A 26,693-nucleotide genomic window follows, 5' to 3' on the forward strand; every position below is an offset into this window, starting at 1 on the left:
TATGTGGGGACCACGGGGGAACACTATTCTCCTTAAGGAGACTTTGCAAGCCAGTCTGGCTGCCAGGTAAGGGGACTTATAGCTGCAATGCCCCTAAAATTCCACGGGGGAACACTATTCTCCTTAAGGAGACTTTGCAAGCCAGTCTGGCTGCCAGGTAAGGGGACTTATAGCTGCAATGCCCCTCTGGGAAATATTCAAATTGTCTCTCCAGTAAAGGAGACAAACTCTAGCACAGCGCCACCTATTGGAAGTAGCGATCCTAAAAGTCACAAGTGGATTTTCGACAATCCTTTGCAATATGACTCAGGATATATAAGCCAGATCAGAATCCCAATTTGCAGACACGGTGTTTCGGGGTGCTTGCCCCTCGTCAGTGCAAAGTATGGGGGTGTCTGATCTGGCTCATGAGAAAGCTATGTGGGGACCACGGGGGAACACTATTCTCCTTAAGGAGACTTTGTAAGCCAGTCTGGCTGCCAGGTAAGGGGACTTATAGCTGCAATGCCCCTAAAATTCCACGGGGGAACACTATTCTCCTTAAGGAGACTTTGCAAGCCAGTCTGGCTGCCAGGTAAGGGGACTTATAGCTGCAATGCCCCTCTGGGAAATATTCAAATTGTCTCTCCAGTAAAGGAGACAAACTCTAGCACAGCGCCACCTATTGGAAGTAGCGATCCTAAAAGTCACAAGTGGATTTTCGACAATCCTTTGCAATATGACTCAGGATATATAAGCCAGATCAGAATCCCAATTTGCAGACACGGTGTTTCGGGGTGCTTGCCCCTCGTCAGTGCAAAGTATGGGGGTGTCTGATCTGGCTCATGAGAAAGCTATGTGGGGACCACGGGGGAACACTATTCTCCTTAAGGAGACTTTGCAAGCCAGTCTGGCTGCCAGGTAAGGGGACTTATAGCTGCAATGCCCCTAAAATTCCACGGGGGAACACTATTCTCCTTAAGGAGACTTTGCAAGCCAGTCTGGCTGCCAGGTAAGGGGACTTATAGCTGCAATGCCCCTCTGGGAAATATTCAAATTGTCTCTCCAGTAAAGGAGACAAACTCTAGCACAGCGCCACCTATTGGAAGTAGCGATCCTAAAAGTCACAAGTGGATTTTCGACAATCCTTTGCAATATGACTCAGGATATATAAGCCAGATCAGAATCCCAATTTGCAGACACGGTGTTTCGGGGTGCTTGCCCCTCGTCAGTGCAAAGTATGGGGGTGTCTGATCTGGCTCATGAGAAAGCTATGTGGGGACCACGGGGGAACACTATTCTCCTTAAGGAGACTTTGCAAGCCAGTCTGGCTGCCAGGTAAGGGGACTTATAGCTGCAATGCCCCTAAAATTCCACGGGGGAACACTATTCTCCTTAAGGAGACTTTGCAAGCCAGTCTGGCTGCCAGGTAAGGGGACTTATAGCTGCAATGCCCCTCTTGTTTACATTAGAACATTATTCTTGAAGGAGTATCCTAAGAAAGCTTGGTCATGATAATTCTTAAGTGTAAATGATCCTTCAGGCCTAAGACACACGCCATGAAAATCGGAGCGAGTGGAATGCGATAAAACATTCCACTCGGACCAATATTAGCCCATGTGCCAGCACCCATGAGCGATTATTTTCTCAGCCCTAATTCGACCGAGAAAAAAAAAAAAAAAACAAAAAAACAAAAAACAAATCGCAGCATGCTGCGACTAATGTGATGCTGTTTTCTCTCGCACCCATTCAAGTCTATGGGGCGAGAGAAAAATCGCACTGCACTCGCAAACACCGGTGTACCGCGAGTGCAGTGTGAGAATGGCAATAGCCGGCTATGGAGGAGAGAGGGAGATAAATCCCTCCCTCCCCTCTACAGCGCCGGCCCGCCCCCTACAGCTGAGGTCCGCTCGCATGATTGGACCTCAGTCTCAGCGACACTCGCATGACACTCGGCTCCTGCTGTGCTGGCAGCGTGAGCCGAGTGTCATGCGAGGATCACAGTAGTTCCCCGAGTGTCCCCGGCCTTACAGTGTGACTTCGAATACCTTTGTGCCATTAAATCTGCAATTAACATGAGAGATGCAGATATACACCCTGGCTGCAAGGGGCATTGGCAGCCAAAATATATAGTTGCAGATTCAGAGCTAAAATGGTTTAGGCCGCTTTCACATTGCGTTTTTACCTACTGTATGTTCATCCGTCCGAACCCTCCCCCCCTCTGTTTTGCACTGTCTACTAATTTACTACGTTCGGGTGTCCACCTGCAGAAAACGTATATGCCCAAAAATGGTGCAAGACAGGACAGACGCTGACTCCATCTGCTCAATTATAGTCAATGGCCCCGTTGGCGTATGCATCTGAAACACGTTTTGCGGGGTGAGGGGGGTTTGGACGGATGCCCCAATGGGACCAGTGAACGTAGGTAAAAACGCAGTGTGAAAGTGGCCTTAGGCTAAGTTCACACTTCAGTTGTTTTGCATCAGTCACAATCCGTAGCCTTGAGGAATTACGGTATCCTGCAAAATATTTTGCAGGAATCCTGTTTTTCCCCATAGGCTTCTATTAGTGACGGATTGTGACTGATGATGCTGCGTTGCATCCGCTGCGTCGCGGTCAGTTGTTTTTTTTTTTAACTGACCGCCGGGCGGGATCAACGCAGCATGTAACGTTTTTTTGAGCAGCGCGATCCGTAGGATTTCGCTGCGCATGCGCTCTCTGGCTCCCCGCCCCCGTAACCAGGATAAACATCGGGTAACCAAGCAATGCGCTTTGGTTAGTTACCCGATATTTACAGTGGTTACGGGGTGCAGGGAGCCCGCGCTAAGCTGGTATCCAAGATAAATATCGGGTAACCAAGCAAAAAGTGCTTTGCTTTTAGTTACCCGATATTTACCCTGGATACAGTGTGCAAGGAGGCCGACACTTCACCACTCGGCTCCGCCCCCTCCCGCACTCCGCATGTGTACTCACACACTTGTCCTCAGCCCTGCAGTCCCCGCGGCACTGACGTCCTCAGCTCCACGGCTCCGCCCCCTCGCGCTCCGCCCCCTCGCGCTCCGCATGTACACACGCATGTACACACACGTCCCCAGCCATGCAGACCGCGGCACTGACGTCCTCAGCTCCGCCCCCCGCACACAACGAAGTCCGACAAAGAAATTATTTTCTTTGTCACCGTTGTCATCCGTTGTACAACGCATCAGTCACATGCGTCAAGCAACGCATGTGACTGATGCAAAACAACGGAAGTGTGAACTTAGCCTTAAAGGGAATCTGTCAACAGATTTTTGATACCTTAGCCGAAACCAGCATGATGTAAGCAAAGAGACCCTGAATCTAACTATGTATCACTTAGTTTACAGTTCTGACACAGAGTTTTTAGATTTAGCCTCTAGCAGAGCGCAGAAAGATAAACCACCAACCCCAGTCTGTCTATATACAAACTCTATAGCTAGTCTGTAGTCCACCTGCAGTGATTAGCAGCTCACTAGTGAGCAATGATTATGTCCAGCTAAAACAAAACAATGTAAAGTAAACAACAGCACACAGTGTGATAAGAGACCCATCACAGATGTTAACCCCTTTCGTCAGATTACACAGCAAAAACCTGCTGACTGATTCCCTTTAAACAAAATAGGTCATTTTCATTTTCCAAACAGGTATTTATAGGGTGTTCAAGTAAAGCCAAAGCAACATCAAGTATAATAGAAAGCAGTATAAGGTAATGTTTACATGAAACATTTTTGCGCTTTTTTTGCAAATTAAAAGGTGCTTTTTTTTACGATACCAAAAAAAGCTATACGATTTCAGAATTGTCATGCTTATTTTTTTCCAAGTGAATATGAAAATGTTTTTTTTTTTACCCATAGAAAGCAATGAGAAAGTGAAAAAAAACCACCGCAAAAAAATAGCTTATTGTGCAACAATTTTCGTGAATAAAAATTAATTTAACATGTACAATAGGCAAAGGACATGTGATATGAACTCTCAAAAAAAGCTGCAAAAAACACTGCGAAAACACCAAGAAATGAGCGTTTTAAATGCAGCATATTTACTGCCAGGGTTTGACTGCAGAAAAAAAACTGTAGCAAAGGTTTTTGCTGTGTGAACTTAGCCTTATGCTGCAAATGAAAGTTGCAGAAATGTTTGTGATAGCATAGATGTATTTGTCAAAACACACAATGCATGCAGTGGTGGACAATTCGCCGCTGCACCTGCACAGGGGCCCAAAGATGAAGGGGGGCCCAAGCAGGGCAGTTAGTAATGAAGGCAGTCTGGCCTGTTTGGTGCCTGGGGCTCCGGGTGGCCCATGGCCAGGTTGCCCTCATCTAAAAGCGGTGCAGCGGGCGATCACTGCTTGGCATAGGCAGCAGAGCCACAGGAATCCATTCTTTGTGGCTAGAATGGATTTGCTCCTGTGAGGTGATGTCGTCACAGTGATCTTCTCCAGCACGGAGCTGATCACTGTACTGTGGCTGCTGGAGAGGATGGTTGTGGAGCGACCACACAAAGGACTGATAGGCTGAACCAAGGAGCAAGGGGCTTCATACATAGAAAAAAGGGCGAGTAATGTGAGCAAGTGTTTGTTTGTTTGTTGGGGAACAGGATAACTGGATGTTCCTACATGGGGGCTGCATGTTGAAGGATTTCACAGAGAAGATGCTGCATATTGGGGGATTGTACTGGGAATGAGGTTATTTTAACATATGTGGGGCTGGATGGGGAACGGGGTGAGGAGTCAGAGACTACTTAGTTTATATTTATTGGGTATGCAAATAAGAAAGCCGCGGAGACACCATCACGTGTTTCTCAACGCTGGCAGGAAACTAGCCAGGTCTTTCACCGGGAAGGAACAACCACGGGAAGGGCAGTCTCCAGTCAAGGAGACCACCTATACCAAACATGGTATCCATCCACAGACAGCCGTTTCGGGGTATTTGCCCCTCATCAGTGTGGAGTAGGAATCTGGCTAGTGGGGGCAATGCCTAGTAAAAGACTACTTAAGCAACCATTGTTGACCTTAGGGAGATCAACTTGCCCTTCCTGTGGTTGTTCCTTCCCGGTGAAAGACCTGGCTAGTTTCCTGCCAGTGTTGAGAAACACGTGATGGTGTCTCCGCGGCTTTCTTATTTGCATACTTCCCAGGGGGCAATGCTCTAGAATCACTGCGTTGAGAAACACGTGATGGTGTCTCCGCAGTGGATATGTTGATCTCCCTAAGGTCAACAATGCTTGCTTAAGTAGTCTTTTACTAGGCATTGCCCCCACTAGCCAGATTCCTACTCCACACTGATGAGGGGCAAATACCCCGAAACGGCTGTCTGTGGATGGATACCATGTTTGGTATAGGTGGTCTCCTTGACTGGAGACTGCCCTTCCCGTGGTTGTTCCTTCCCGGTGAAAGACCTGGCTAGTTTCCTGCCAGCGTTGAGAAACACGTGATGGTGTCTCCGCGGCTTTCTTATTTGCATACTTCCCAGGGGGCAATGCTCTAGAATCACTGCGTTGAGAAACACGTGATGGTGTCTCCGCAGTGGATATGTTGATCTCCCTAAGGTCAACAATGCTTGCTTAAGTATATTTATTGGGTGGCAGAGATTATAGTTAATGGGGCGCACAGTGCTGGCTTATCACTTAATATTGTGAATAGTGGGTGGCTAATTGTATAATATATAGTCTGGTACATATTTATATTCAGTGGTGCAGTCTGGGGGATTTTATATTCAGGTTGTAAATGTATATACACAATATACTGTATGTGACCTTGCTATTTTCAGGGCTGTGGTGATCAATGTGACTAGACGAGTCGTGGCTGGAAGATGGCACCATGAAAGTCTGACCAGATGGAGAAGAAACAACAGAAAACTAATCAGATAAGATATCAGTGCTAAGTCACTGGATGGAAATATTTATTCTGTACTGTAGGTCTTGGAATTATGCAACTATTTGTTAAATCCCTTGGGCCACATTCTCCCATTCGTGTGATATGTCCGTGTGCTGACAGATTTTGTTATTGGACGTCACATGCACTCAAGAGTTTCATAGATCCGTTCACATATCTGTGAAAATGACAGATCCGAGAATGAGATCTGCGAGACTCTGAGCATGTGCTGCTCTGATCTGTTTAGGAGGATCAGGACATACTCCATTAGTCTGTGGGCTGTACAAGAAAAAAAAAAGGCAGGCAGTACACTGACACTGCACAAGGATGCAGGAATGTTGCCTTATTATGTAAAGCAGCGTCCATTAGCATTTACTGTTCTCACTATGGAAAGCGCTGTCCTTAATTACATAGTTTCCTGTTTTACTATGTATAACACTGAGCCTTATTAGCATCCTTTCTATTTATATATGGAGCTGTCCCTTATTATGTAGAGTCCTCTCTAGTTATGTATGGGACTGTCCCTTACTATATAGTGTCCTCCCTTGTTATGTATAGCAGCGTCTCTTAAATAGAGTATTCTTGTTATTTTTGTCATTCAAGGCACCCTCGCTTTATTATATTTATGTATCCTCTCATTTTATATATAAAATGACTGCTGATTAAGCAGCATCTGACCAGAAGAACAGTCCATCAGAAAAGAAGTTTTACCATGTTCTATCAGCAGACATGTCATTTTAGATCTAACAAGAGAGAATGCTATTAAATAAAGAGGGGGCGAAATAAATAGCAAAATTAACGAGAGTCTAATATGTAAGGGATGGTGCTGTACTTAAAATAGGGAACACACACACACATATTATATATATTATATATATACACACACACACACACACACACACACTGTATATATATTCCCTCTTTGGTTAAGTACAGCACCACCCCATATTAATTATATATATATATATATAATTTGTTGATCTGTCGCCATAAAAGGAGGGGGGTCCCAGGCACGATTTCTTGCACAGGGGCCCAAAGCGGTCAGTGTCCACCCCTGGTTGCATAAATACCAACTTGTGCTCCAGTTCATTTCTTTGGTATTACTTCATACAGGGGCATGTCCACCTTATTGAGCTAGGCATTTCATTTATATAGATTCTAACGATGAGCAAGCACTACCATGTTCAGCTGCTCAGTAATCATGAGTAGTGATGAGTGAGCATACTCACCACTGCTTGATACTTGAATGAGCATCAGGGTGGTTGGGTACTCACAGTGCTCGGCTGAGTATTGCTGGTGCTCGTAAGTGTCGTCAATGAAACAAGAACACAAAAAGCCAGCATGAGGGAAGCCAACACCCCAGTGTAAGCCATTCATCTGAATGGCTCTCCCAGGGGATATAAAGAACCTTTTTGAATGTAGTGTGTCAAGAAAAAAAAAAAGAAAGAAAAATAACAAAAAAAAACCCAAAACAGCCTACCCCAACCCGGAAATGCTCTGTTTATGGCTGGCTGTATGTGGGCAGAGAGCCGAACTGCCCAATTATTGACTTCCATAATACTCATTACTCGAGTTGAGCTCTTTCAGAGCATCTGACCTGCTCAACTCGACTAAAAAGCACCCAAGCGTTATAGTGCTCCCCAATCTCCAATAATGAGAAGTTGGATGCCCGGATGGGTACAACTCATGTACCTGAGTAAATTGGAAGTTATGGAAGAAATTGGGCATTTTTCCAGAAGATTTCCAGGAAATAAAGCTCAAGTCCCCCCACGGACTTCCATTATACTCGGGTACTCTAGTTGAGCCAGTCAAAGCGTCCGACTGCTCATTACAAGTACAGAGCATGGCAGTACTCGCTCATGACTAATTGCTTCCCATGGGCAGGTGTCTGAGGAGTAGGACTACGGTCCTGCGCTGCATCTTGTGGTGACGGAATGGATTTTTTGATCAACAACAGTGTTACTAAGTACCCTATATTATTTAGATTTATTATTACTATTTACTTACTGCATCATATACGTTCATTTAGTTTCTATCTAATGACCATTGTGAACATGCTCCTAAAATGTTTTTTTTTTTTTTTTGCTCCAGCTCATTTCTTTGGCAAAACACAGAAATTGCTACATAAAGGCTAAAAAACCCAAAATATCTCAATAAACAAAATGGTCAGTGTCTTAATTGGTTGACGGCTGTAGCGTTCAACATCTTGGATACTATTGAAAACAAACATTTTATCTCAGCACAAGCCCTGCGGACTGAAACGTCTACCTGACTCTGCAGATCATGGAGGACCTGCATTTTCTGGTTACCAAGCAACTCCTACATTACACAATCTTTCAGAGCGGCTGCACTAAAAATTTCATCGGATAACACGTCTCATGAAGAAAAGAAAATGTCTGAATGGGACGTTCTTTCCATGGATTTATACTTTTAAGCCATTTAAATAAGATATCTGAATTTGCAGGTTGTAAAATCCAACAATGTTGAATTGAAACATTACAGGCAGAGTCGTACCAGGCATATTTTGGTGTTTGAAGAAGTATAAAAATACGTTCAAGATCTCACCGCAAATTGCAAGGTTATAAAGTGAGCAATTGAGGACTGATTGTTTCATATTAACTCTGCAGTCAGAATGGATACCATTCCTAAATTACGAGTTGTGATCAAAAGGCCCAGTCACACACACAACAACTTACCAACGATCCCGAAAACGATGCGACCTGATAGGGATCGCTGGTAAGTCGCTGGGAGGTCGCTGGTGAGATGTCACACAGTAAGACCTTACAAACGATGCAGGAATGATACAGGTCGCAGTAGCGACCTGTATAATGATCTCAGCAGTCTCTGTGACCCTGTCACACAGTGTCAAACACAGCGATGTGTCCTGCCCAGCAGGACATCGCCTTTGATTAAAATGGCCTGGACCATTCTGCAACGAGATCTCTCAGCAGGGGCCTGATCGCTGGTAGGTGTCACACATAACGAGATCGCTAACGGGATCGCTAACTGCATCACGGAAACCGCTATCTCGCTAGCGATCTCGTTATGTGTGACGGTACCTAAATCTTGTATGGCTGTGCTACCACAACAAGATTTGCTGAGTTTTCTCGGATTTAAACTGCATCAAAAACGCAGCACCCTTACAGTTCCAGCAAAATGGATGAGATTTATAAAGTCTCCTGCCCACCTTGCTTCTTTTTTACTCAGCGCAAACTGACCAGTGGGGCGTGTTGCAGATTTGCAGCACGACAAACATGCGTTTATAGTGTGTAACAATGGAAACGCATCAAAAACACATGTAATTCGCACCCAAGTATATCAAAGCTTTGTCAAAGCCAAAATACCATAAAGTATAAAAAATAAAGCAACCTCATTTAATAGATGACGTACGAAAAAGAAAGTAATCAGTGAGCGCTACTATTGTCAGGTACTCGGTAATCATAACTAGCAGGTTGGATGCTTGGACGGGCACGACTCGTGTATGGAGTATAATGGAAGTCAAAGGAAAACTCAAGCATTTTCCAGAACATCTGCAGGAAAAAACGCTAGAGAGTTTTCCATTGATTTCCATTATACTCTGTATATGGGTTGAGCCAGTCCGATCGCCTGACCTCCTCATTTCGAAAACGGAGAACCCGAGCATGGTAGTATTCACTCATCACTCCAAAAAACACAAAAACGCAGATTCAAAAAAAGTTAATAAAATTACAATTACATTTAAATAGTAGGTGAGGAATAATGTAACATCAAAAACTCAACTAAAGCTCATTGTGGGAATGTAGCTTTCATTTAAGACACAGTAGGTTAAGTCATATCCCCCAAATTTGAAAGTCAGATAAGAGGTATACATACTGCAGCAGTCCTTCATATATGCCCACACAGAAATATTGCTCCTAGTGGGGCTCATTAGAGTTCCCACACAGTACTGTTTTCATACCCACAACAAAGCTCTTCCCAACTGTATCCAATGCCTTCCCCACACTATATAATGCCACACAGACTCTCCCCCATACAATATAAAGCCTTACACAATTTAATGCCCTCAACACAATATAATGACCCCACTGCCTTTAACCCTTCATAGTCTAATGTCCACACAGCCCCCCCCCCCACACATCGTATGATAATCTGACACAAGCATTCTACTTGCCTGCATACCTGCTCCATTGACTTGTTGTTCTCATGTTCTCTGCTGCCCATTCATATGACACAAGAATAACACCCAACCGGAATAGATGTGAACTCCACCATTACATTCAGCTGTATCTATGTCCTGAGGACAAAGATGCAGTTGAGGTCTGGACATACCCCAAGACCGTGCAGAACAACTCCCGAAATATGGGACTATCCCACTGAATTTGTAGTTGAAAGGTGTGGGTAATATGCATACAAATGGCATCAAAGCTCTGGGGAAAACGGTTTACCCTGAAGACCCTTGTGATCAATAATATTGCAGAACTACAGCCGATAACGCACACAATAGTGGTTTTTGATTGTTACAGTTTTTGCAATTTAATGGATATGTCTGGCAATTGTTGTGTAATCTCTAATCTGAGATCAGTAGGATCAGATTTCCATATAACAATATCCCTTATTGTTTTTGTTTTATTTATTAAAGGGAACCAATCACCAGGATTTTTGTATATAACCTAAAGCCAGTGCTATACTATCACTATCATTCTGATTCTATAAATACCTGTAAGTGGTCAGCTCGGATATTTAGGTTTTGAAATCCAAGAAAGTGAATTTATAAAACCACCAGCTTTTTGAGTGACAGCAGCTGAGGATCAGATAATATCGGGAGGGGGGGGGTATTTAGAGTTATACCCTCCCCCATTAGAATTAGCATAAGTATTATACAATCGATTTAACTTTCACAAGCAGGAACTGTGGTGAGGTCATACCCATATGACCAGAAGGGGCGGGGCCGCAAACAGAAAAATGTTTCTTCTTGGTATAAGTTTTGTTGGCTGAGGCCCCTTCTGGTCACATGGGTATGACCTCACGCAGGTCCTGCTAGTGAAAAGTTAAATCAATTATATAATACTTATGCTAATTCTAGCAGGGGGAGGGGATAACTATGAATACCCCCCAGATATTATCTGATCCTCAGCTGCTGTCACTCAAGCAGCTGATGATTTTATAAACTTTACTTTCTTGAATTTCAAAACCTAAACATCCGAGCTGACCACTAAAGGAATGTAGAGAATCAGCCTGATAGTGCCAGTATAGCACTGGCTTTAGGTTAAATACGAAAATCCTGGTTATTGGTTCCCATTAGGTTTACTCACTTATACTCCACAGCGCTTTACATATTATATTAATAATAAATCAAATAAATCAATCAATAATTGTCGTCATCATCGTCCCCATTGAGGCTCACTATCTAAATTCCCTATCAGTTTGTCTTTGGAGTGTGGGAGGAAACAGGGGAACCCGAAGGACACCCACACAAACCATGGGAAGAACATAGAACTACTTGCAGATATTTCCTTGATGGGACTTGAACCCAGGAACCCTGTCTACAAAGTAACAGCACCAACTACCATGCTGTTTCATGCAGTAGTTTCAATAACATCACATTTTATAGGGTTCAGCATGAGCCAAATTTTATATGCAGACCCTGTGGGGTCTTTGATATTCATGAGTTACTGGTCTCCTCAACCAACACTGATTAATGCAAAGTACGAAGAGAAAATGGCATCAACACTCGGTTCACACTATATCTAATTAAGGATATATATTTTTTTAATCAAGGCTAATGTATAAAAGGGCAGTGTAAACCTGGTGTTAATAGGACATAAGGCTGGCAGGCTAAACAAAATGAAACATAGAACAGCAGTGTTTCATTAACGCTCTTGACTAAGCCACAGTGAGCAAAGTCCATTCTTCCATTCCCAAGAATAAATAGGATTTGCCAGCAACAAAACTGTTCATTTTTAAGGCTGACGCATTAAACCTTATATAGGAAGTGTTTGAGGTTTTGGTCTGAGTAAATGATTGTATTAAATGACATGCCGGTGAAATGAGATCATGGGCGTCTAACTCTTTGCATCATTACCAACTGGACGTTTCTAGGGCATGAGGGTTTCTGGCCAGTTTAGGGTTGACCATTAGGTACTCGTAAAATGGTAACAATCTGTTGGATTTATTATGAAGTCATTAGAAGTCAAATCCACCTACCTATCGCCTTTTGGTCTTCGTTTCTGAATAATCTTTCCCTTGGGTCTTCTTTCACTTCCTATGCAGGGATTCCCTCCTAGGCCGGTTACCCGTAATGACTCAAGGCCTTTGGAAGATTTCTTAAATGTGAATTCAACTGGCTCTCCTTCTTTAAGGCTTCTAAAACCTTCCATATAAAGTTTGCTCTGGAAAAAAAAAAAAAAAAAATGTATATGAAATGAACTTCCCAATGACCACTGATTATATTTTCTGTTAAATGGTTCATGTCCAGTTCAATAACTGAAAATTCTAAAAAAAATTACTCCAAACATCTCTCACGATCATGTCAGATTAGAAAAGCAGTTCTGAAACAGTTAAGTCATGCATTTAACTGAATAATATAGCTTTTTGTATATTAAGCTGTTTTCTATGCACACAGATTATTAAACTATTGGAAAGTATGTGAGAAATTAAATATTTCATAATTTGCTGTTCAAATTCTACTGCGTTCCTGAACTTGCACACATGGTCGAGTTACCTACAGCGCCTTAATTCCCAAGTCCATTCAAACAGTGATTCTCTGAATAGTGGTGTCATAGGGACATATCACAGGGAGGGAGGGGGAGCAGAACCGATAAAGTTAGTAGGGTATGTCTGCACGTGGCTTTTTACCTGCTTTTTTGCTGCTTTTTCAACTGCAGCGTTTAATGCCAAAATGGTTGTGTTCTGCTTTTCAAGCAAAGTCTATGGGAATTTGGGTTTCTTGTCCGCACTATGCAGTTCAAACTGCAGCCTTTTTGTTGCAGAACTTTGGTCAAAAACTCAGCTTTGCAGTGCAAAACCCAAATGGCAAAAACAATTGACATGTCAATTGTTTTTGCCATTTGGGTTTTGCACTGCAAAGCTGAGTTTTTGACCAAAGTTCTGCAACAAAAAGGCTGCAGTTTGAACTGCATAGTGCGGACAATTCCCATAGACTTTGCTTGAAAAGCAGAACACATCCATTTTGGCATTAAACGCTGCAGTTGAAAAAGCAGCAAAAAAGCAGGTAAAAAGCAACGTGCAGACATGGCCGTACAAGGTTCCCCTTAGAACATATATGTCAAACTCTTGGGTGCGGGCCAGTGATCAAACTAGAAATTATTCATGCCCCAAAGTGGTATTAAGTAAAGAAAAAAAGGTAAATAAAAAATACAAAAAAGTAAAAAAAACAAAAAATACAGAAAAAGCGCACAAAATCACAAAAACCTATTTCGCTACTAAAAACGCAGCCGTTGTGCTAAAAAAAAAAAAAAAGATAACTTTATATAAAAAGTATACATAATTGGAAATGAATCATCTAGAATGAACTGAACTATAAAACTAACATTATTCCGTATGGTGAACACTGTAAAAGCAAAACTAAAAAAAAGTAAAAGTAAAAACAACAACTGGTATGAGAAAGAAGGAAAGAGAAAAAAAAGAGAATGAGAAGAAAAGAGAAAGAAAGAAAAGAAAGAATGAGAAGAAAAGAGAAAGAAAGAAAAGAAAGAAAGGAGAAGAAAGAAAGAAAGAAAGAAGGAAAAAAGAAAGAGTGAAAGAAAAAGAAAGAACAAAATAGAACAAAAGATAAAAAGGACAGTGAGAGAAAGAAAGAAAAAAAGGACAGTGAGAGAAAGAAAGAAAGAAAAGAGAAAAAGAAAGCAAGAGAAAGCAACAGAGAAAAGGAGAGAAAAGAAGAGAGAAAAACAAGCATCTTGAGACTGTATAGGAGTCTCAGGGTGCTTGTGTTCTGGGTTACAGATACAGCTCTGGCAAGCTTAGGAAATGTAGACTAGAGGTACAGGAGGAAAGTTGGCAAGAAGTTCAGAAAGTAAACAATAATAGATAACAATGATGACTGCAGGAGGCTGACGTGAAGGAAAAAAAAAAAGGAGAATAAAAAAAATGTAAGAAGATGTTAATGTTATTTCTGTGACAGGAAAGCTATGATATATTTCTACAATGTGAGTAAGGTAAATGCTTCTTATTATGGAATAGAGTATCTGTCACCTCGACATGCTGCCTTATGCAAGTACAGCACATTTCAGGGACATTATCAAAGATTAGCGTACTCCGTTACTGACAGGCAGCTGTGTACACATTAATACATACAGGCTGTCAATTACCGCTGACAGGAACAGCTTTATGCTAATGAATACACAGGATTTAGATTTAATTTGTGGGTTTGCTATACTATTACATACAGTTGAAACCAGAGGTTTACATACACTATGTAAAAAGACACATCTGCATGTTTTTCTCACTATCTGACATGAAATCAGAATTAACCTTTTCTGTTTTAGGTCAATTAGGATTGCAAGTCATTCATTTCAGAGTATGTATACAATTGTAAATATAGTTATCCTAAATCCTGAGAAACTTGGTCTTCTTTTTAATAGTGGGCAAATGTAGTGTAAAAAATGTTTTGTTTTTTATTGTAAAAAAATAAATAAATAAATCAGATCAATAATCATCAATACACTCAAAAATAATGATAAAAAAAGTCAGAAAAAAAAATGGAATTAATTTGTTTGCTTCAAAGTACTTTTTGCGATGTAGCGTCATTTATGATGTAATCATACACTGAATAGGTGGTAAACACTAGATCACTGGGCACAGCCACCAAGTTCCAAAACAATGGGCCCTGGTCCCAGAGCGAAAAGAGTGAATGCGTTCAGCGGTTTTCGTCTGTACTCCTTGAATGAAGTAGCAGTATGTGTGCATAACGCACACTGCTAGAGGTGTATGCTGTCACATAAAAGTAGTCAACGGACAGAAGTCATTGCTGGCTTTATACTTATCTTTTTGTACTGCTGCCCCAGTTGGTTGATCTGTGCTCTTCCCTCATCTGTCCCACCCTTCTGACTGATGTAGCTTGCATCCAAGTGCAACCCCTTGTCTTATATCGTTTATTACTTGCAGGTTCTTGCCAGGCTCTGTGCCTAGCCCAACTTCCGCTTTAATCAAGCAGTTTACCCTCTCTGCATTTCCACCTGCCTTCAGGCTGAACTTAAAGGGGTGGTCCAAAGGATAAACATAGGGCTTTGGTTGAAACTATCTATTGATTGGGGTAATCTAAACGGATTTCTAATATGGTTGCATTAAAAATTCCCTACGATAGTCTAACTTCATTATCTATCTGCTTTTGATTTTTTTTCCCAATTCTCAAATGAAGCGTCATTAGAGGCAGTGGTCACAGTCACAGCCTCTGCCCCTTCCCTGAAATGAAACGTCATCAGTAATGCTCCTTTCAGGGGCTGGACTGGTTCTTGCGCGCTGACATTGTGCAATGTAACTGGGACAAATCAGCTGTAACAACCAGCAACAAGGCCACCCACAAGTGACACTGAATACCAGAAGTGGAAGAGGTAACAGTATGGGCTGCTGACTTCCCTCTCTGACATTGGCTTATAGCAAAAGACTTTTTAGCTGGAATTTTTCTTGCTAAAAAGTGCATCTTGAGGTCTCAAAAATACAGTATTCCCTAAAGGTGATAAATACTTCAGGCTGTAGTACCCCAGATGGAGTGGTATAGGTTGGAGCCTCCCTCCCCCTCTTATCATAGATATAGGTCAGGAATACCTGCATCATCTGCCTGGTAAACTCAAATCACTTTGCTTCTGGGTACACTGGTTACAGAATGGATCAGGGCAGGAACATGTTGGCTAGGCTTTGCAATGTTACAGTCCTGGTCAAAGTCCAACCTAAAGTTGCTTCTGCATGAAGCCTACATACTTACTATGCCATTCAGGCCTCTATACTGGATCACTATTTTGCAACACATTTCTTCCAGAAGTATGCAGTTATTTGTCCACAAACACTTAAAATTCATGGTGTGAGCAAACATTTAAAAACGACTTCCCACCCACTTGTTTTCCTTCTTTCTCCAGGTACAGTATATAAACTACACAGCCAAACATAGGCATTTTTTTGCAGGGCGAGGTGTAGTTTCACATAATTTAATTTTCTGTGCTGAAATAACAGAGGAAAAAAAATTAAACTGTGGACAAATAGCAAAAAAAAAAAAAAAAAAAAAAAAAAGTGCAACTCTTCCATTGTTTCTTGTATGTTGTATTTACGGTAGTATTTGGTTAAACTGAAGTGACAGCATAATTCTTTAGATCAGTAAGTGTATGGCAATAGCAATGGCTTGATTTTTTTATATTACAGTGGTCAAAAAAATTGACTGTTCTAAGAAAAAAATTTTGGTTTGTGTAATTTTCTTAAGGGGGCTTTACACGCTGTGACATCGCTACCGATATATCGTCGGGGTCACGTCGTTAGTGACGCACATCTGGCACCGGTAGCGACATCGCAGCGTGTGACACCAAGGAGCGACGATCAACGATCGCAAAATCGTTCAAAAACGGTGATAGTTGACACGTCGCTCCTTTCCTTAATATCGCTGCTGCCACAGGTACGATGTTGTTCGTCATTCCTGCGGCATTACACATCTCTACGTGTGACACCGCAGGAACGACGAAAATCTCCTTACCTGTGTCCACCGGCAATGCGAAAGGAAGGAGGTGGGCGGGATGTTACGTCCCGCTCATCTCCGCTTCTATTGGCCGGCCGCTTAGTGACGCCGCTATGACGCCAAACGCATTTCCCCCTTGAGGGAGGGATTGTTAGGCGCTCACAGCGACGTCGCTGACAAGGTATGTTCATGTGACGCTGCCATAGCGATAATGTTCGCTACGGCAGCGAACATCAAATGTTGCATGAGCGATGAGGGCGGGTGCTATTGCGCACGCAATCGCTAGCGAATAGGCAGCGTGTAAAGCACCCTTTAGACTTGTAACATTTTTATATGCGGTCAAGGCATCTGTGTCAGGGCAGGGCTTGTTTTTTGGCTAAATGCTGGTAGTGCAGTGACCAAAAATGCTGTTCTTGCATTTTGACTTTTTAATTTATTTTTGTAGTTTAATATATGGTTAAATTATTAAATGACAGATTTAACTTTTACAAAGGTGGCATTACCAAATATTTAAATATATTAAATTGTGATCACACCCAACCTTAATCACCCTTCTCTGATTTATTTTTTAAATTCTGTCAGTCACACATCAAGTGTATCTACGATAAAAATTACCTAAAAAAAATTACAGACCTCTCCATTCTTTGTAGACGGGAAAACTTGGAAAATCAGCAGTGTATCAAATAATTATTTTCTCCACTATATATATTATGTACCATATTATATATATATATATATATATATATATATATATATATATATATATATATATATATATATATATATATATATATATATATATATATATATATATATATATATATATATATATATATATATATATATATACACACAAACACACACACACACACACACACGGCATCCTTAAAAGTCTAGTCTATAATTAACCACTTAGGAAACACCATAAAACAGAGAAATCGTTGCAATGCCAGAATTGCAGCGTTTTTTCCTTTGGGTCACACCTCCCCCTAAAAATGCAGTAAAAAAAATATTAAATCAGTAACACAAAATGGTATCCATAAAACGGTCACCTCACTTCGTAAAAAAACAAGTCCTAATATATCGTTATCAATGGAAAAATAAAAACGTTACGAATCTAGGAAAATGGTGACACAAACCATTTTTTAACATATATTTCTTTTGTTTTAATGTTGGGAAAAAATTTAGATGAATGAATGCAAGTTTGGCATTGGCGCAGATCATAATGACCCGGAGACTCCAGTTACCAGGTCATTCTTGTCATACAATAAACACTGTAAAAACAAACATAAATAAAATTAAAAAAAAAGAAAAATCTATTTTCTAGATTTTACTGCAATGAAGGGAGGGGCACCAGTTAGGAGAAAAGCCAGAATCTGCTTCTGCTAGCCATCTTCTGTGACACGGTCTACAAGTCATTATCACATTGCAGTCATTAACAAAATGGTGCTGCACTGTGGTCCTAAACTTTATCCTCCCTTTTCCTTCTGCAAATGCCCAAATGTGGTGGTAGTGAGGGTTGGGGGAGTGGCAGGACAATAAATAAATGCCAATATCAAAAAAGACTGACCCGCACATCCAATAGGTGTGAACAGGTAACAGCTGAAACACAATATAATGACAAAAATCCAGATAGCAGCATTTCCTGTTAGTTCCCAATATATAAGAGATCACCTTGTCGTGGTGACCGGGCTCACATGCATTGGCCAATATATAAGCCAAGTATATCCTTTTTCTAATATTTCTATAGCAGTAATGCAGTACCAAAGTTACTCTATTCATTGTTAGCATATTCTATGCAGCTGTATGTATTAAATACATAAAAATAGATCCTACCCACTTTTACTGTAGTCATAATGCGATATAGCAGTATATTAGGCTTTCATGTCAAATGTGAGCAGCTGCTCCCCCTAGTGTTGACAAGCTGAAAATATCAAAACTTTTTAAATAATTTTCTATTTATTCGCTCTGACTGTACAGTATATTGAGACATACGCAAATATTTTAGAAGAAAATGTATGTACATATGTAAATAGACACACACATACTACAACCACAACCTTTTTCTCCAAAGACATTTACTCCCATCGCAAACCAAGGTTGAACTGTGAGAGATAAACAAAGATGTCTGCTACACTGTGTAAGGATGCAGCGTTAAAATATGTTAGCGTAAAAATATGTTGCACTAGCAGAGGAAAGGAGTACCTGAGATTTTGCTAATCTACTATTACTGTACATGCATTACTCACAAAACGTTAGTGATATTTGGCTTTCGGGTGAAATTTATGAAAAACGTATAAAGTTCACACTACAGTGATATTTTATCATGGAAGTAGAAGCAAGCAATGGTGATTTCCTTATCTCAAACAATTTATTGAAACAAAAGCCATCAACAGTGGTGGGAATACCCCCCAAAAACAGCAATGTCTCAATATCTCAATCACAGATGCTATCACAGAGAGTGGGGGAAGCAGTGACTATTCACAAAAGTTAATCACTGGACCGAGAAGCAGTGCGACAGCTGCGGAGACTTCGCAAGTATAATTGCCCTGCATTAATCCCTGTTGTGCTTCCCTTTTGCAGCCCCTACTACCATAATTTTATACCACTCAAGTTCAGGTTCCCATATACATATATGGGGTTCGGCGTCAAGCCTGGTCCCGAACTGGACTTCTTAAAATCATCCTGGACCCACCGAAACTGAACATCTGCAGATTTGCCCATTTCTACTTGTAACATATCTTTACATTACCCCCAACAGTTCTACATTCATTCATTATATCCCTTTGCTTTGGTCATCATTGTGAATTCATATAGTCAAGCTGGTGCCCACATAGCCAGTGGCACAATGGTCAGGCCTAAACAACCTCAAAAGAGAAACCCTGTTAAAAATTAACTTTTAATAAATAAGTTAAAAGGCCCCAAAAAAAGAACACACCTATAGATTAAAATTGAACGAGGTACCACAACAGGTCAGAGGGCAATGGCAGTCACATGAAAATATGACAAATACAGTGACCAATACTAGCGTGCTAGGAAGAAAAAACAGGGAGTAACCCCTTTCAGTCAATAGGTATTCACAGGGCAAATAACCCTAATAAGCCCTAGAAATCCCTACCAATGGAGGGTGTGACACCATAACTGTTTTGGGCGCCCCCATTCACCGTCGGGATGCCCTAGGCCAACCCTACAGTGATCCTGTCCACAATGACACACCAAAAGGTAATAGATTACTTATCTGAATTCTCAAACAACGTCCCTCCCTAGCTTCCGTTGTACCAGGGTTCATCAGGGGAACAGAGAAGATTAATATTCAGGAGTCCCAAATACAGGGACTCTAGAAAAAGACAGCTGTGTGCCAAGATCTGGAAATGAGGATGATACCTCTTGAAGTATGAAAATTGTTTGAAAATTCAGATAAGTAATCTATTACCTTTGGTGTATCATTGTGGACAGGGTCACTGTAGGGTTGGCCTAGGGCGGTGATGGCGAACCTATGGCATGCGTGCCAGACTGGGCACGCAGAGCCTTTTTTGCTGGCACGCACGCTGTCACCACACTGAGCCACTGTGATCTGCTGGTGTGATCGCGCCAGCAGATCAAAGTGGTGTTGAGCACAGGAGACATTTCTCCTCGCTCTGACACGCCTCCTCTCCTGGGCAGCAGGCCTGTTGCCTAGGAGACGGAGGAGCATCAGTAGGCGGTGCCGGAGTCTTGTGGCTGCACGGGAAGGAACTGAAGGATCCAGCGGCGCGCTACGGAGGAGCGAGTGCTGGAAGGTACGTTTTTTTAGTTTTATTTTTAAAAGCTGTGTGCGGCTGTGCCAAGGTGTGGGGGACAGTGCCAGCATGGGGCATGGAGAGCACGGGGCATGGAGATCACGGGGCATGGAGAGCACGGGGAAAACCTGGAGAGCACGGGGCAAGGAGAGCACGGGGCAAGCATACAGAGCACGGGGCAAGCATGGAGAGCACGGGGCAAGCATGGAGAGCACGGGGCAAGCATGGAGAGCACGGGGCAAGCATGGAGAGCACGGGGCAAGCATGGAGAGCACGGGGCAAGCATGGAGAGCACGGGGCAAGCATGGAGAGCACGGGGCAAGCATGGAGAGCACGGGGCAAGCATGGAGAGCACGGGGCATGGAGAGCACGGGGCATGGAGAGCACGGGGCATGGAGAGCACGGGGCAAACATGGCTGCAAAGATGAGGAAACGTGCAAAGATTGAGGGAAAGATGGCTGCAAGGATGGGGGGCAACATGACTGCAAGGATGGGGGGCAACATGACTGCAAGGATGGGGGGCAACATGACTGCAAGGATGGGGGGAAACATGACTGCAAGGATGGGGGGAAACATGACTGCAAGGATGGGGGAAACATGACTGCAAGGATGGGGGGGAAACATGACTGCAAGGATGGGGGGGCAACATGACTGCAAGGATGGGGGGGCAACATGACTGCAAGGATGGGGGGGGAAACATGACTGCAAGGATGGGGGGCAACATGACTGCAAGGATGGGGGGGGAAACATGACTGCAAGGATGGGGGCAACATGACTGCAAGGATGGGGGGCAACATGACTGCAAGGATGGGGGGCAACATGACTGCAAGGATGGGGGGGCAACATGACTGCAAGGATGGGGGGGCAACATGACTGCAAGGATGGGGGGGGCAACATGACTGCAAGGATGGGGGGGCAACATGACTGCAAGGATGGGGGGGGCAACATGACTGCAAGGATGGGGGGGGCAACATGACTGCAAGGATGGGGTGGCAACATGACTGCAAGGATGGGGGGGCAACATGACTGCAAGGATGGGGGGGCAACATGACTGCAAGGATGGGGGGGCAACATGACTGCAAGGATGGGGGGGCAACATGGCTGCAAGGATGGGGGGAAACATGGCTGCAAGGATGGGGGGAAACATGGCTGCAAGGATGGGGGGAAACATGGCTGGAAGGATGGGGGGAAACATGGCTGGAAGGATGGGGGGGAAACATGGCTGGAAGGATGGGGGGGAAACATGCCAGGATGGGGTACATTTAGCAGGAAAAGGTACATTTACCAGGATGGGGGATACATTTACTAGGATGGGGGGAAACATGAAAGGATGGGGGGGAAATATGCCAGGATGAGGAACATTTAGCAGAAAGGGTGACCTTTATCAGGATGGGGGAACATGCCAGGATGGGATACATTTACCAGGATGGGGTAAATTTACCAGAATGGGGTACATTAACCAGAATGGAGGACTACCAGGAATGGGGCCATGATGGGGACAAATATACCAGAATGTAGGAAATATATATCAGGATGGGGGACATGTTTACGAGGAAGTGGCCCAGGAAGGTGGACAGAACTACACAATGAAGGGGGAGGGGAGCAACTCGTATGTCTTTATGGGATTTCAGGATGTTCAGACTTTGCAATGTAGATGTGGATTACATGGTAAAATCTCTGTCTAATATGCTGCAATTTTTTCCAGAAAGATCAATCCAACTGCTGTGTCTGGAAAAGGGCAGGGGCTCAGGCTTCAATGTGTGGTAAGCATGCATGAGTGTGATGTCCCCTGCTAAAGAGAAGAGAAGACTGCAAAGGTAAGGTTACAATCAATTATTTACATAATAGGATTGGATGGCACTTTGGAAAAAAAAAATGGGTTTAGGGCTACAGTTTGGGCACTCTGCATGTAAAAGGTTCGCCATGACTGGCCTAGGGCATCCCGACGATGAATGGGGGCGCCCAAAACAGTTAATGTGTCACATCCTCCATTACTAGGTAGGGATTTCTAGGGCTTATTAGGGTCATTTGCCCTGTGAATACCTATTGACTGAAAGGGGTTACTCCCTGTTTTTTCTTCCTAGCACGCTAGTATTGGTCACTGTATTTGTGATATTTTCATGTGACTGCCATTGCCCTCTGACCTATTGTGGTACCCTCGTTCAATTTTAATCTATATATGTGTGTCCTTTTTTGGGCTTTTTAACTTATTTATTAAAAAGTTAATTTTTAACAGGGTTTTTCTTTTGAGGTTTTCTGTTTCCCTAAGCATAGGGGCAGACTGTATTAAAGATTAAGGCCCTGTGCGCACGCTGCGGATTTTACAGCGTAATTGCGGATCCGCATGCGGATTTCGGGTGTGGTTTTTGCCACAAGTGCGGAATTCTTTCAGAGGATCCGGAATTTTCTTAAGAAAATTCCATTTTCTAGTGCGCACAGGGCCCAAGACAGCAATACATGTAGAGTGTTCGTGCATTTCAAGGGTCCATTCATATTCTTAAGCTCATAAAAACCACCACACACACACACACACACACACACACACACACACACACACACACACACACACACACACACCATTAAGAGCATACTACATCATTTTGGCCTTAAATATACAAGGAGAAAGAGGTCGTTTGATCCTAATAGGTCGCGGGTTTCCATTTCAGACAACTCAGCATTTCCTTCAGTATCTTCTTCCAATCAATTCTTCAGAATAAAGAAGTATCGCCCCATCAATGTTACACAAAACACATCACTGATAGTTTGTTTCAAACTGATTCTATTCCACCAAGAGCTACTTATGACTATATGCAACTCCAACACTTACACATTTAAACAAAATATCCAGGTGCATACATCTCTGACTTTGAAAAGCCATGCCTCTAATACCCTCCTGTGCAATCCCTATCCTGTCTCTATGGATGGCTTGTTAATTAAGATTCTGAAGAGTGCCCATGCTATTGTTCAGCTTGGGAAAAAAAAAAAAAAAGAAAAGACCCTGGAAGATCCCTTAGGCTAAGGACACACATACGGATTTTCTCCCGTTTGTTCTATCCGGCACGCTCCTGTACAGTGTATACAGTACAGTGGCTGCGCGACAAACTCCGGTCACGTGATGTCATGTGACCAGGAAGTTTCAGAGCAGCCACTGTACTGTATACACTGTACGGCAGCGCGCCGGATCCAACAAACGGGAGAAAAGTTGGATGTGTGTCCTTAGCCTTAAAGAGCTACAATGGGCTTAATGTATTCCACTTTCCCATGAAGGTACAGGCAGGACACCAGGTTTGCTACATGGCTGGTTAACGGAGTATCAGATATTTACTTGAGGTACAGAGTGGATGAGGGGAAATTGACTGTATTGTTTGAAATCTTTCACATGGTGGAGTTTCCCAAGTCCAGTACTCACTCTCATTACTCATAACTGATGATCACCCCCAACACCCCTGAGAAGATCAAATCAAGAGTGATTTTGTTACAAGCAGTCAAAAATTATCTCCCTCAATATTGGAAAAGCACAGATCCCTCTAATCTGCAAGAACAGTTTTCTGAAATATCCATTCTCAACAGGATGGGAGACCCAACAGCTTCAACTCCAAATGCCATGGACAAGTAATGTATAAAAATCGAGGGATTGGACAGAGCTTTAAGATCCCTCAAACTGATGCTTATGCAGTCTATGGGATTGTGCCTTATTCTCATTAGCCCGTGGTGTCTCGGTTTGCCCTCCTTTATTAAATAGTTGTTGCAATCGATTTACATTTTTCATGAATATCGATGCTGATCCACCCTTTCCCTCTTCATCCATTGCTCCCAAATCTCTTCCCCTTCTCTATTCCATCCCATTATCTCCGTTTATCATTTAATAGTTCTGCCTGCAGTTTTGGAATTGTTCTCCTGATCGAGCTAGACGGCAAGGACTAGAAAGACAGGGGAAAGGCAAAAGGAAAAACGGCAGCTCATTTACTCATTTCCATGTCCCAATTTTCAGATTTAGATCTTTAAAATATGTAGAAAGCAATGCATCATATTGTTTAAGCTTCACAAATGCTTGCTATTTAGTGTTGGTAAATTACATAAAATCCGAATAAAATGCATTTCAGTTTGCATTTGTGTAACGTGAAAAAATGTGGAAAAACTAACAAGGTCTGAAAGTTTATTCAAGGCACTGTAAAGGGTGCTTTACATGCTGCGACATCGCTAGCGATGTCGTGCGCGATAGCACCCGCCCCCGTCGTACGTGCGACATGTGGTGATCGCTGCCGTAGCGGACATTATCGCTACGGCAGCATCACTCGCACATACCTGTTCAGAGACGTCGCTGTGACCGCTGAACAATCCCTCCTTCAAGGGGGAGGTGCGTTCGGCGTCACAGCGACGTAACAGTGGCGTCACTAAGCGGCCGCCCAATAGCAGAGGAGGGGAGGAGATGAGCGGCCGGAACATCCCGCCCACCTCCTTCCTTCCTATTGCCGGTGGACGCAGGTAAGGAGATATTCGTCGTTCCTGCGGTGTTACACATAGCGATGTGTGATGCCGCAGGAACGGAGGAACAACCAGCGGCAGGCAAGCAACAGCAACGACATTTGGAAAAGGAGCGACGTGTCAACGATCAACGATTTTTGCAGTTTTTGCGATCGTTGCAAGCCGCTCCTAGCTGTCAGACGCTGCGATGTCGCCAACGGCGCCGGATGTGCGTCACGTTTAATACACCACCCAACGTCACATTATTATCTTAGTAGGGCTAGATCATTTTTGTTCCTGGTACAACTTCAGTTTCATGCATCCAAATTAAGGCTCGTAGCTAGAGATGAGTGAACTTGTGGAAGTTCAGTTTGGCAGCTTTAGCCTGCCTTCAGATCATGTCCGGGTCTCAAACCGAAGTTTATCTAGACGCCAACGGAAGTTACAAATTGGGCTGTTTGGGTCTCTGCCCACATGCAGCCAGCCATAAACAGACACTTCCAGGGGCAAGTAGGGGGGGAGGGGTCCATTTTTTGTTTGTTTGGTGCACACTACATCTGATCACGCTGTAATTACCCCCAGTGAGAGCCGTTAAAACGCTGCAAGAGGCTCGCACTGGACTGAGCACCGAGTGTACCCGAGCACAGTGATGCTCGCATGAGTTGTTAGCATACGTAAAAGCACCCGAACACCAAGCGTGAACCCTGTTTATTTTGTAAGGTCTAATATTGGGTTAGCTCATCTCATATCTTTAAACCCAACTGTTATCCATTCAAACTATCAATTTGCTTTGGACCTCACTGTGAACACATTTCACAAGTCCAAAAATCTCACCTATTTGGCTAAAAGATTCAAAACTTAAGGGTATGGTGACACGTTGCTTTTTTTTCTGCAGCCAAACCGGTTTGTCGGAAAAAAAAAAAAAAAAAAAAAAAAGCTGCTTTCAATGGTGAAAAAAGCAGCAAAAATGCTGAAAAAATTGGCATGCTGTTTCTTTTAAAAAAATGCAGTAGTTTTCAATTTCAGTCTGTAAAAAGAATAAGTGTTTGCAAAAAAAAAAAAAAAAACAAGAAAACCCACAAAGTGTTTACTAGTTCTTAATAGTCTTTCCTTATTGCAAAGCTAACCATTGTTTTGGAAGCCCATAGAAATCCCACGGACTTAACTTTGGGGGTGTCAATTCTGTCATTTGCAAATGTTTGTTTTGTTTCTATGTTATAAAAAAAAAAAAACAAAAAAAACCGTAATAAAAACAGGTTTAACGTAAAAAAAAAATGCAAAGTTTGAGCATAGCCTTACTAGATTTACTTACACTGCAAGATGCTGTGGTAGCCATGCTGGTTCTGTATGCCTTCAATTTTGAATAAATCCCCAATAGTTTCACCAGCAAAGCACCCCCACACCATCACACCTCCTTCTCCATGCTTCATGGTGGGAACCAGGCATGTAGAGTCAATCCGTTCAGCTTTTCTACAAAGACACGGTGGTTGGATCGAAAGATCTCAAATTTGCACTCATCAGACCAAAGCACAGATTTCCACTGGTCTAATGTCCATTCCTTCTGTTCTTTAGCCCAAACAAGTCTCTTCTGCTTGTTGCCTGTCCTTAGCAGTAGTTTCCTAGCAGCTATTTAACCATGAAGGCCTGCTGCACAAAGTCTCCTCTTAATAGTTGTTCTAGAGATGAGAAGGTGTGTCCAAACTTTTGGTCTGTAGTGTAGCTGGCCACAATCAGAAAAAATAAATAAATTAACAAAAAAAACAAAATAAAAAGCACCATATAGTGTTTATATTTGTATATTAATGTATGGAATAAGTTTAACTGCAGGTCCACTTTCTGCTCACTACATATGCTGACCATGTGTGTGCACTGGACGGAGCCATTTAACACTGGGAATACGCACAGAGATTGACATTTCTATAATTCG

The 26,693-nt window shown here is 42.7% G+C and overlaps 1 protein-coding gene across 1 annotated transcript in view; it reads right to left on the reverse strand.

Moving 5' to 3' along the window:
- The window catches only part of LIN28B (lin-28 RNA binding posttranscriptional regulator B), a gene marked incomplete at its 5' end in the record, with an annotated part of 96,169 nt that overhangs the window by 39,081 nt on the left and 30,395 nt on the right, over positions 1–26,693 (reverse strand). Inside the window, one exon of the mRNA XM_075341489.1 lies at positions 12,047–12,231. Coding sequence (XP_075197604.1) covers positions 12,047–12,231 — 185 coding nt within the window. The remainder of the gene's footprint in view (positions 1–12,046; positions 12,232–26,693) is intronic.

Source organism: Anomaloglossus baeobatrachus, chromosome 3 (assembly GCF_048569485.1).
Source record: "Anomaloglossus baeobatrachus isolate aAnoBae1 chromosome 3, aAnoBae1.hap1, whole genome shotgun sequence".
Lineage (NCBI taxonomy): Eukaryota > Metazoa > Chordata > Amphibia > Anura > Aromobatidae > Anomaloglossus > Anomaloglossus baeobatrachus.